Source organism: Rhinolophus hipposideros (assembly GCF_964194185.1).
Source record: "Rhinolophus hipposideros genome assembly, chromosome: 16".
In the NCBI taxonomy this organism is placed as follows: Eukaryota; Metazoa; Chordata; class Mammalia; order Chiroptera; family Rhinolophidae; genus Rhinolophus; species Rhinolophus hipposideros.
Genome location: NC_138062.1, coordinates 57,537,801 through 57,550,551, shown reverse-complemented (window position 1 = coordinate 57,550,551; position 12,751 = coordinate 57,537,801). Strand labels below are relative to the sequence as shown.

Sequence of the window (12,751 nt, the reverse complement as noted above, 5' to 3'; positions counted from 1 at the left end):
GAAGAGGATGGAGTGGGGAGGAAGCAGTGACAGAAGAGGAGGAAAGAAGGAAGACCAGGTGATGAATCAGCCTTCACACCCCCCTTTCCAGATGCTGTCTGGGCCGAGATCTTGGCAGCCAGCCTCCTTATAGCCTCTACCATTTTGCAGCTGCCTCCAATGGCCGCTGGGAGTGGCAGTAACAGTTCCTTGAAATCTGCTTCTCACTGGTCATATCACTAGAAGCAGTGGGTGTGAAATACAGGAGGTGAAGAACGCACGGGCCCTACTCACATTGGAGAAGACTGGCACCCAGGAAAAGAGGTTGGGAGGAGAACTGGGACAGAGCCAGGGGTGAGGGATGCCCTAAGACCCTGGTCTGGGAGGGTGGATCACTTTGCCTCTCATTCCACCATTGAGCCCATTCCACCGAACAAGCCTATCTTTGGAAGCTGTTTGCATCACTTCTATGTCATCGTTCTTCGTGGGGATGGTATAGAAGTGATGCGAACAGCTTCCAAAGATAGGCTTGTTCGGTTTGAACCCCAGTGTTGTCCTTTCGGAGTTTTTGCCCCAGGGCAAGTCACTTAACCTCTCTGGGCCTCTATTTTCTCATCTGCAACATGGGATTGATTATAATAGGACCTACTTCCAGATGTCTTTCTAGAAAAATGGAGCACAAGCCTTTTCAGGCTGCTGAAAAGAGCTTTGTTATAAACTGAAGTGTCATTCTTTGTTATAACTAGAAGAGTGGATATCTATGGAAGGGAGATGTCCAAAGTTTAAGAGTCCTTGTGCCTTCCAGGACTCTGGGTTCTTGCATATGTTGTTCCCTCCCCCTGCAACACCCTTCCCACCCCATTCAACTGCTTTCATTCTATCCTTCATATCTTGAGGTAGTTGCTCCGTCTGAGAAGCCTTTCCTGACTTTCCAGGCTGAGGCAAGAGCCCCTCTAAACCCTCACCTGTGTGTTCCCCATCACAGCCCCACTCACGCTGCCACTGCCTTGTCGAGTTCCATTCCCCCCACTAGACTGGGCACCCCATGTGGGCAGGAACTGGGTCTGTCTTGGTCACGGCTGCATGGAGGGTGCCCAGCACAGGCTTGGACAAGTAGGTGGTCAGCTCATATTGTTGTGCAGACCCACAGTGGGAGCTACGATCCCTACACATGGGGAGGTGGAAGCCAGTAGAACGCAGACTTGGAAATTAGAACCATTTAAAAATGGAAAGGGCTGTCTCAGGTGCAGGAGTGAGCTCCCCATTGCCACTGGCTCAGTCTGCTTCCATGTGTGTGGCCCTGGGCAAGCCACATCCTCTATCACAGACTCAGTTTCTTCCTCTGGAATATGGGAGTGTGCCCAGGAACCTGGCTCAGGATGCGAGGAGTTAGCGCAGGGCACCTGGCAGCCCATCTGTGCTCCGCAGCCATGTGGGCAGCTGCTATTATCTGAGTCCATTCTCATCACTGAGGTGAGCCGCCCCTTCTCTGAGCCTCAGTGTCCCCATTTGGCCACACTGCCCCTTAGACCACACAGACAGGGCACTGCCTGGATGGGTGGGAGGAGGCCTCCACTGGTGTTTACCTAGAGCAGCCGCCAAGTGGGGCCGATGGGGCTGGCATAGGCTGGCCTCGCTAAGCTGGCAGTCCTTGGCAATGCCCAGCTTTCCTGCAGGTGTCTGGAGAAGGGCCCAGTTCTGGCTGTTGGGGGACTGAATCTGGGACTGGGATGAAGCTGAGCCCCTTCTTAGAGGGAGCAGTTCCTGATTTGGGGGCAAGGACTCTATGTATACTTATTAAGCACCCATTGGATGACAGACCAGGCTGCTTGGGGCCTTTGCCCATGTTGTTCCAGGGGCCAGGATCACTATTTCTTTTCACAGTGCTGATCCCTGCTCTTTTTGCTTCCACTCTATAAGACACTGCTTCCAGAAAGCCTCCCAGATTCTCTGGGTTGGGTCAGGAACCTCCATTTGTGTTAACACAGTGTCTGAGTTTTTCCCATCACAGTTCTGATCACCCACTATTATAGCTGAGCTGTGGGCAGGTCACTTCATCAATCGAAAAATACTGACAGAGTGCTTAGTAGGTGTCAGGTACTATGCATGACCCTCCACGCTTAGGAAACCCTGCAGGACAGATGGTGTTGCTGTACCCTATTTACAGATGGGGAAACTGAGGCTCAGAGAGGTTTAGTAGTGGAAAGAAGTCAGATGGTCTGGGGCCTGGAGCATAGTAGAGCCGTAGTAAGAGCTGCTTTCTTTGCTAGTGACAGTGAGCTCCGTCCCTCGCCTGGCAGTTTGGTTGTGAGAAAGTTCATCTGTCTGGGGAACCAGGATGTCCCTGCTTCCCTGTGGCACCTGTGACCTTCAAGGAGTCTAAATGGCAAGTAATTCTGGCCATGCCTAACTCCTTTCTCATAATAATGGAATCCCTGGTTTTCAGTTAGACCTTTGGCCACCCAGAATAAAACCTACATTTCCCAGCATCCTTTCAGGAAGTGTGACCACATGACTAAGTTCTGACAGGCTATGAGCAGAAGTGGTATGTGGAATTTCTGGGAAGTGTCCTTAACAGAAGAGGGTGAGCCCTTCCTCAGCCCTTTTTCCTCATTGGTTGGAATGCAGATGTGAGGGCTGGAGCTCAAGCAGCTGAATTATCCCATGAGGAGGAGGCCACTTGCTGAGGATGTGGAGCAATAAGAGAAGGAGCTTGGGCTATGAACACCATAGAGACTCCATGCCATCCCTGAACCGCTACTCATGTTCATGAGCTAATAAGCCCCCTGTGCTTATGCTACTCTGGTAGGTCAGCCCCCACCACACACACAAGCCACAACAGAGGCCCATCCTTTGCCATCATCAATCCAAGAAGGGAAAATCTCCTGAAACACCTTGGAAGTTCTCAGCTATGTTGTGAAGCACAGACAGCAAAGCCCAAGTGAAAACCATTTCCATGTATATAAAACAGGAAACCTGCCTAAATGCAAACATGTGCTCGTGAACCCACCAAGACCAGACTGCCAGGTCCGAATCCCATTACTGCACTTACTGTATGATCCCAAGCAAGTGACTGGGCCTCAGTTGCCTCATTTGTAAAACAGAGACCTGGAAGTGTTCTAACAGGGACTTCGAGCTACTTAAAACCCTCCAATGGTTTTACTCAGCACCTCAGAATAAAAACCGAATTCCTTATAAAGCTTTACAAGTCCCTGCACAACCTACCCTCACGTCCCTCTCCCCCTCGCTGACTCTGCTCCAGCCACATGGGCCTCCTTGTTGTTCTTCCCACACAGCAGGCACAGTCCTACCTCAGGGCCTTTGTACGTGCAGCGCCATCTACCTGAAACGCTCTTCCTGCACGCTCACCTCCTTCTCACCATTGCAGTCTCAGATCCATGACTTCCCTGATCATGCTTGCCACATAGCCAGGCAAGAGCCCCTCACTCATTACCCAGAAGACCCCTTAATATGGCCCAAATCTTCTAAAGGAAGGGGGTGGGGTGGGGGTGGGGCAAGCATGCTGGGGTCCGAAGAAGCACCTTATCTGCTCGTCACAAAATTAAAACACAGCTGAGCTGGTCTCTGAATCCAAGCACAAATTCCCAGGAAGTCTAAGGGACTGAGGAACGTGTTAAATGACACCACAGAGACAGCCAATCGACAAAACCTACAGCAGGGACATCTCTGCCGCGTGAATGACCCAGTTCTTCAGCAAATAAAGTGCAAGGCAAAATTAAAAGAGCGAGATAGAGGGAAAAGCGCTCAATTAAGAGAGTTAGGAGACCATCGACGACTCGAGACTTTATCTAGATCCTGATTCAGACAACCCAAAGAAATGTACACCATCAATGTTTACATTTCCAGTTGTCCTCCTGAATGTATTTGATGCTATGAAGGAATTGTTATTTTGAACACGATACTGGAATTTGTGGGGTTGTTTTTTAAGAGGTGTTATCTTGAAGAGCAGGGTCTCTCCCCTCGGCACTGTGGACTTTGGGGCCACTCTATGAGTGGCGGTCCTGGGCTTTGAGCAGCAGCCCTGGCCCCACCCACAAGAAGCTAATAGCACCCCCCAGTGGTGACTACCAAAAATGTCCCCAGACACTGCCAAGTGTCCTCTGGGGACAAAATCCCCACCCCAGTTGAGAACTACTGTGTTAGTGACACAAACGGAAATATTTACAGATGAAAAAAATATTAGATTTACATCAAAATACTAAGTCAAAATGGAGAAGATACAGGAGGAAATAATTGTTGAATCTGAGTAATGGGTACATGTGAGGGGACATTATTCTATTCTCTCTACTTGGGGTGTGTTTGACATTTTTCAGTATAAAAAGTTGGAATGATGGGGGAAATTCAAATCAAATCTGGAGTTTAGTTCATCATCAGATACCCACGTTGCTTTCTTGGTTGTGAAGAACCTCTAGAACCTTTGCCACTTTTCTGAAAATCTAAAATGATCCCAAAGTAAAAAGTATATTTTTTTAAAAAAAGGTTAAATGAATAATGAATAAACATATAAGGGATCAGGAGCCCCTGTGCCCAGGATTAGAACGAAAGCATGGGGACCCCTTCACAGAGCCACTTCTGGCAGGATGACCAGAGTGACCTTGAATGCTCCCTCCTGCCCCATAAATTCTCAGTCACCCAAAGACACTGGGATCCAGCCTTTTGGGCTCATCTGGGATTTGTCACATGGGTGGCATGAGAGGCCAGAGGCCGTTTGGCCCCAGAGCAGCCAGGGAACGAATCCGCTTTCAAACCCACTTTATTCTCTCCAGACTAGAAACATTCATTGCCACCCTCCCCATGCCGATCTTCGCCAGCCGGGAGCTGTGGTCCTCAGAATGGGTCTGGGCGTCTCTCTGAGGACGCCATGGCCTCAGCCACTCGCACGGAGGTGGCACTGCAGCAGCGGTGTGAACTGGCTTGGGCCAGCAGCTCCAGCCTCCGGGAGCGCAGCCGGGCCTGGATGGCCCAGATTGGGGGCTGGTGTCCAGGCAGCGAGGGGTCCTCGTCGCCGAAGCTGTGGATGGTGGAGTCGGAGCTGTCTTCTGTGCCTGCCACCGACTGCTTGCACACGGGGCAGGAGCGCTGGGCGGCCCGGGAGAACCAGGGATCGATGCACTTGCAGTGGTAGGTGTGGGAGCAGGGCAGGATCTTGAGCTGCTCACCCTCCTCGTACTCGTCCAGGCAGATGGCGCACGAGTCATTGAGCCGCGTGAAGGTGCGGACCTGGGCCTTCTGGCAGGCTGGCGTCTTGACTGCCGCTGCCTTGCGGGTCCACCAGGCCCAGACCCAGTTCCACAGGCTGCGCAGGATGAAGAAGGTGGACATGAGCAGGGCGAGGGTGCGGCCCAGCACCCAGGAGATGGCCAGCATGGGATGGCAGTCCAGGTCGGGGCACGGCGGGTAGTCGGGCAGCAGGAGGACTTGGGCTGACTTGTGACAACCCATGATGACTCGCAGGTCCTGCGAGGCGGCCTCGCCCACAAACACCGAGGGAATGACAATCTGGCGCCGAAGGTCCTCATAGACGTGGGCCATGTGCACGAGGTCGTCCGAGCGGACATTGTGCACGATGGCGGCCTCGAAGCCGGCCCGCTGGGCATGCAGCACCTTCAGATCAAACGTGCAATCGTATCGACGGATCAGCACAATGGCGCCCAGGGAGCCATTGCCCACCGGCTGCGGGCCCTCAATGGGGTGGCACGCATTGGCCGGCCTGGCCTCCATCAGGTAGCCCCGCACACCCTCGGGGGCCAGGGGCACCCCGAACATGGCAGGCAGATCTGCGAAGTCCACTGTGCTCAAGTTGCCATCCAGCACGGTCCGCACCACCGCCTGTGAGGGGACCAGCAGTGCCGACAGGATCAGCGAGGCCTGGACTGCCCCCAGGGCCAGCTGCTGCCACCCCACGGCCACACCCCTCTTCATCCTGCTGTGGTATGGCCCTAGGTCCCGCTGGGAACGGCAGACGGGAGGCCTTCGGGCATCTCCAGGGCCTCTCAGGAGCCGGTGGCCAGGATGGAATGGAAGTGAGCTTGAATGGGGGGCTCAGAGGCAGGTAAGCAGAGTGGCTGAGACCTGGGTGACCCTAGGCGGAAACTGCTCCTGGCGGCAGCAACCTTTGCATTGTCTCTGAAGGCTGGTCTCAGGAGAAACTGACCTATCCAGGCAGCCTTCCTGGCAGATGACGCTGAGGCCAGGAGCCCTCCGGGTTCTAGATGCTCCGGCCTCTGTGACATCGTCCTGCTACATCCTGTCCCCAAGGGCTTCCAGCTGCCTGGGCCTGTGGCCAAGGCAGAATTCCTGGGTCTCTGACCTGGGGGCCTGGGCAACCTTGGACAAAACTTCTGGGAGTCTCAGAGCTTCCCCAGCTCCTGGACTTTACAAGTATAAGGCCTTATGTGGGTGGGGGGGCCCCCAGTGGCTGGGACCCAGCACGCATACTCACACTACAAGCATGAACTCCTTGCGCCTCCCAGAGACCCAACGAGGAAGATACCAATGTTACCCCTTCTGAGGGTCCCAGACGGACCTGGACTTGTTCAGGGCACCCTTTCCCCATGAGGTCAGTTCTTAAAACCCAAATTCCAAACCTCCTCCCTCTCTCTGCTGCACCCCCATACGCCTCCTCCCTGTTTCCCCAACACGCCAGACATGGTCCTGCCCCAGGCCCTTTGCACAGGCTATTTCCTCTGTTTACAATGCCCTTTCTCCCTGTGGCTGACTCTCATGACTCAGGTCCGAGTTCATATGTCCTCAGAGTCTAATTGGACTTCATTTGAGGGGAGGGAGAAGGTCAGGGTGGGGCTGGCAGGAGTGGGTGGTCAAAAGTCCTCACTGCCCGGCAGGCCTCCTGCACCAGCTTTATTCTCTTACTTCAGAGTTTTGTCTCCAACTGTCCCCCATTCCTCAGCCAGAGTTCCTGGCATCAGTCCCACATCCTCCCACTCCTCATCCCCAAACTTTCCCACCATGTGTCTGTCTCCTACCCAGCTAGGCAGCCTGCTCAAGTCTCAGCTCCTGGCTCAGCCATTGACAAGTTGGGTGACGCCAGGTAAATCACTTAACCTCTCGGGACTCCAGCTTTCAGACCTGTAAAATGGGCATAATGATGAGGAACCTATCTTGTAGAACTGGTGGTGTGAGAATTACATGAGATAATATATGACTCATGCTCAGCATAGGGTCTGACTTCGCCATTCTCCTGGAGCAGACCTGCCTCCACTTTGTAACCCTTCCAGTTCATCACCACATGGCAATCAGGGATTTTTCTAAAATCTCAATCTTCTGGTCTCTGCCATGTTCCGGTCTCTCCCATGGCTCCCCACTGCCCTCCAGAGAAAGTCCACCTTCCCCTCTGTGGCCTACAAGCACCCCCATGGTTGAGCCCCTGTTGATCTCACAAACCTGAATGCTTTTCAATGTTCCAAATGCATCATGATTTGTCGACCTCTAGAACTTGGCAAATGTTGTTCCCTCTGCCGGGAACAGAATTCTCTCTCCTCAACTGCATTGTGTTAAGTTGACTACTTATTCTTTAGGTTTTTCTCTGTTAGTCTAATAGCTCCCACAGCGGTCCTCAGCCAGTGACAGAGAAAAGACACAGAGACACACAGGGAGAAGGCCATGTGACAACAGAGGCAGAGATTGGGAAGGTGCTTCTAAAAGCCAAGGGATAAGAAATGTTACCGGCCACCATCAGAAACCAGGAGAGAGACAAGGAACAGATTCTCCTCTGAGCTCCCAAGAAGGAGCCAACCCTGCCAACACCTTGATTTTGGACTTTCCGCATCCAGAACTGTGAAAGACTAAATTTCTGTGGTTTTAAGTCCCCCACCTTGTGGTAGTTTGTTCTGGCAAATGTAGGAAATGAATACACACTGGAATCCTTATCCCAGGGTCTATGTCTAGGTGAGGCCAGCCAACAGCAATGTGTCACCACACGGAGACTGGAGGGTAAATAAGGATGAATTTGGTTTAAGGGGCCAGAGAATAACATGCCAGAAATGTGAATGGCACGTGAAAAGGTCCTGAGGTTAGCAAGAGATAGAGATAGAAATAGGGCTAGAGACAGAGGGAGGCAGGGAAGGAGGAAAGGAGGGAGGAATGTCTGAAAACAGCAGCCAGTCAGAGTAGCCAGGAAGAGGGTCTTACTCAAGGATGGGAAAGAGTTGGGGAAGGGTAGGCAGAGCCAGACCAGAACCTTGAAGACCATTTGCCTTGTGGTTTACACAAGAACGATGGGAGCCATAGAAAAGTTTAAAACAGAGGCAGGACAAGGTTGGACTGTGTTTTCCACCACTGCTCTATGTATTTCTTCATAGTTTGGATTTTTTCCAAGGGGAACAAATTCACTTATTACTCCTGAAATAAAGAGATTTGTGTTTCTGAAAGAGCCCTGAGGTTGCTGGGTGGAGCGTGGATTGGAGAGGGAGAGAGGCCAGGAAGCCAAGGAGACAGCCAGAGAATAGGGAAGGGACTGGGGAGTGGGACAGAGGGGAGGGAATAGAGAGAGACTGAGAGGGGATGATGGCCCTGCATGAGTGGATGGGTGTGGAGGAGAAGAGAGAGAGTGGACATAGTGATGTCACTTCCTCCCAATTCTCTTCCCCTGGAGATTATTTCCTAAAAGTCTCACTTGGTGCAACCATCTTTAATGCCTTTCAGGCAGTTGCTAATTTCCGTAAGAGGGAGGTTCTTGACCCCATCGGAATTTTAAAACATCATTTTGTTTTCTGTGTCTTTGTTTTTTGTGAGCCCCATCTCTCTGTGGCAAGAGACACGGGTTTTTTTATTTATGACTCTCACAAAGATTCCTTTTAAAGAAAGACAATAGGTGAGTTGCTCTTTAAGGAATATTTGGTAAATAAAGGAACAAATGGATGATTAGAGGGATAAAGATTGAGAAAGGGTTCTCCAAAGATGGGAAGTTGATAAATAGGGTATATTAGGCTCCTCGAGCTGCTGTAACCAAGTACCATAAACTGGGTGGCTGAAAACAGAAATTTATTGTTATGTAATTCTAGAGGCCAGAAGTCCAAGACCAAGGTGTTGGCAGGGTGGTATTCCCTCTGCTGCCCATGTGCAGGGCAGTCTGGCTGTGCCGGATAATTAACATCTCTGGGGGTGGCCCAGAACCAGTGACTCAAGTGAGACAACTGGGGTACATATCCCTCACCATCTCCTAGAAGTCCCCAGCAGGTTGAGCTCCAGCTGCCACCTTGATAACTTGCTTGACAATGCTTCCTTCACCGATTACCTTCCTTTTCCTGTCTCCCTTCCCCCACTCCTTTCCCAGTGTTTTCTGAGATCACTTCCAAAATAAATAACTTGCATTTAAATCCTTGTCTCGGGAGTCTGCTTCTGGGGAACCCAAACTAAGATGCTGCCTGAGAACAAAAGAATGCACGTACTGGCCTGCACATGGGCGGCTATGCAGTACACATACATACCCAACAGCAGAAAACAGTGGCAAGACCCGGGTCCTAAACACATCATTTGAGCACCTCGATCCAGCTGAGCCTGAAGACACCACAACAGCTGTACCCCTGTGATATGAACCAATATATTCCTTTTTTGCCTACTATCTTCACACGACTATCACACAGGGAATGGTAAGCCTTCCAGAATGTCACAGAACATTGGTACAATTATAAGTTTGATTTTCTTTTTCTGCTCCACGCCCATCTCCCTCCCGAAATGTTTCTAGTAGGGACCTCCTTCAGTGATACCCAGAGGAGATAGAGCAGAGACGTCTGCCTCCTCTGACTGTTAGATATAAAACACCTATCAGATGGGGTGATGGGATGTGCCTTGTGTTCACTGTAATTTCCCCGGAAGTTAGTCACATCGACTTCCTTCCCTGGCTGTATCTCCTGCGAATTTGAATGATATACTTGCCTGCACATGGGCGGGTATGCAGTACACATACATACCCAACAGGACTGTCAGATCAGTGTGGCCCGGGGGGCTGGGGTGGGAAGACGACTGAGAGGGGCTGCCAGGGGGCAGTAACAAACCCAGTGACCCATCACCAGCAGTCTGACCTGGGCCGTTCTGTCTCTGTTTCTCCCTCCTTCTTTACCTTTCCCTTTCTCTGTCACTGTCTCTTTTTGTCTTTGCCTCTTTTGTTTCGGCCTCTGCCTCTGTTCCTTTCTCTAACTTTCTGCCTCAGTCTTTCCAGGTCTCTGTCTCAATATGTTTGTTGCTCTCTGACTCTGTTGTGAGTCTGTCTTGTGTATTCTTTGTCTATATTTATATGACTCTGTTCCCTGTCTGCATTTATTCCTGTGCCTGTGTCTCCAGATCTATCTTTATCAGCTTGAAGGTCAAAGGCATAACTTTGTGGACCCAAACGAGACCAGAGTGGTGCAAGGGGAGCAGGGCTTAAGGTCCTACATGGCCCTTACTTCCTGCCTGAGTATGTCCTTTCCCCTCTCAGCATCTCAGCTTCCCCATTTGTAAAACACTTTCTGAACACAAACACTCATGGACCCTCCCATCACCCTTTGAGTTTGGGACTGTGCCTTTCCCCATTTCTCCCAGGAGGAAGCAGGCATGCAGAGAGGGGACAATCCCTGCCCAAGTGCAACTGTTAAGAAGAGGCTGGACCACTTTCCCTGCCCCAGTCTTTCCCCCACCCCCACTGGTTTTGCCCCAGGCTGGCCCCCACTGGGGCAGTCATCTGGCTACAAACAAACAGGCTTGCTGTCTGAGGTCAGACTGCTTCATTTTTCTTCCCACCTTTTCTGCTCCAAGGTCCCAGGTTTTACGCAGGGATAATTAAACGTACAGAGACAGAAAACACTGCAGGAGAGAGGGCTCTGTCTGCACAGGATGATGTGCTAGCCCCTGACCTTACAGAGATTATGTTTTAGCTCAGCAAAGGGGAGACAGCCAATAAACAAATTAAATAAATGAATGAACCAGCCATCAAACAAAATAACTTCAGAATGTGAAGTGCTGTAAAGAAAATTAAGCTGGTGTGTCTGAGAGGGGCAGCCATCATGGGGGTGCTCGAGGAAGGTCTCCCCAAGGCGGGGACATTTGAATGGAAGCCTGAAGTGAGAGAAGATCTTTCTTTGTAGAACACACCTCATTCTTGGGGTGCCACCAGGGTATCTGAGATTTGTTGACTGGTGTCATTTCATTTCTTTGTTCATCAAATATTTGCTAAGTACCTACTGTGTGCCAGGCCTCCAGCTGGACACTGGGGACCCAGAAGTGTCCAAGACAAACCCAGTCTCCATTCTCAGGGTCTCTGTGCAGGGGAGGAGCGAAACAAGCGAACAAGAATGTTTCCAATAGCCTCGAGTCCCATGAGGGAAGCAAGGCAATAAGGAGACAAGATAAAGTGTGTGAGAAACAAGATCAATAGAAGAATGCCAGAATCTGTGGGCGAGCGTTTCAGGAGAAACAGAATATGTGCACCGTGTCAAAGCAATTTTCTCAAGATAGTTACTCATTTGAAAAGTAGGAAGGTAACTTCCCAGGGCAGACTCTGGCAGACACTGTCATAATCACGGGATTTAGGTGCACATTACCCGGATGAGACACGGCCACCTCTAGCGTCTCCTGATACCCCGCACTGAGGCGGACACGACAGGGCGCCTGTGGGACCCTGCGGAACCACACAACCCGAGTGGAATTGTGAGCCATCGTCAGACAGACCCGAGTTTGGGGACAGTCCACAGAATCCCTGGCTGGTGCCGCTCAGAATGCCAAGGCCAGGGAAGATAAGGAAAGGCTGAGGAACCGTCCCAGAGCGGAGGACGCGAGGGAGATGTGGCAACGAAGGGCAGTGAGTGCTCCTGGATGGGGTCCTGGACCAGGAAGAGGACATTCAGGGGAAAACTGTTGAAACTTGAAAATGAGGTCAGTAGGTTAATGAGGAACGCTGTACCCGTATGAATTTGCTGATTTTGATCCTCGTACCAGGTCATGTAAAATGGTAACATTAGGGAACGCTGGGTGCTCGGTGCACAGGAACTCTGTACTTCCTGCAACTGGTGTTTCTGCCGCTCTTCCGTAAGTCTAACCTTATTTCAAAACAAAAAGAAAAAAGAACAGGGAGTCTTAACTATTTGAAAGGAGGAGGAGAGGGAGGGCGGGGAGAGACAGGAGGAGGTGTGGGAGGAGGAAGAAGGAAGCCTGAGAAAGAGACAATGGCGGGCACAGAGGGTGATCAGGGAAGTCCTGTCTGCGGGGGTTGGCATTTAGACGGAGACTTGAAGGGTGAGGAGGAGTTGGCAGAAGGAGACTAGTGGGGGAAGCCCAGAGTGCCAGGGGCGGAACAGCATGGCCACATGTGGCTGGTGTGTTTGACAATGAGCAAGAGAACGCCATGGCTGGCGTGGATGGCAGGACATGAAGAGGGAACTGGCTGCACTACGGAGGGTATGGTAGATCACGGTGAACAGTCTGCATTTTCCTGGAAGTGAAACGCAGGGCCTATCTGGGGTCCCCTCAAGGAGCCCGTAAGACTAGGATATGGGTCCCAGTAGAACATGTGGGAGGTGATCCCAGGACTTGCCAGGGAAAGGGAGTGGGTGAGAGAGGGGAGGGAAGGGGCCAACAGGGGGTGCATTCGTGAGCAGGCGGCTGGGGTGGGCAAATGGGGCTCAGTCCCCTGGGGGACTGTTAGGAGGCATAAACTTCAGAGATGTCCCACTTCAGGGACGAGGGAGCTGGGGTATTTACGCACCAGCTCCTACCAGCCATTAGTTGGGAGCAGCATCAATTCTGTGACACATCTAGC

General features: G+C 51.5%; 1 protein-coding gene across 1 annotated transcript; it reads right to left on the bottom strand.

Moving 5' to 3' along the window:
* Positions 1 to 4,827: 4,827 nt before the first annotated feature.
* On the bottom strand, positions 4,828 to 5,922 carry ZNRF4 (zinc and ring finger 4; the record flags this gene model as incomplete). Its single annotated transcript, XM_081077404.1, has 1 exon — positions 4,828 to 5,922. One exon carries the CDS (start codon positions 5,920 to 5,922, stop codon positions 4,828 to 4,830), a length of 1,095 nt encoding a protein of 364 aa, XP_080933530.1.
* Between the last annotated feature and the right edge of the window lie 6,829 nt (positions 5,923 to 12,751).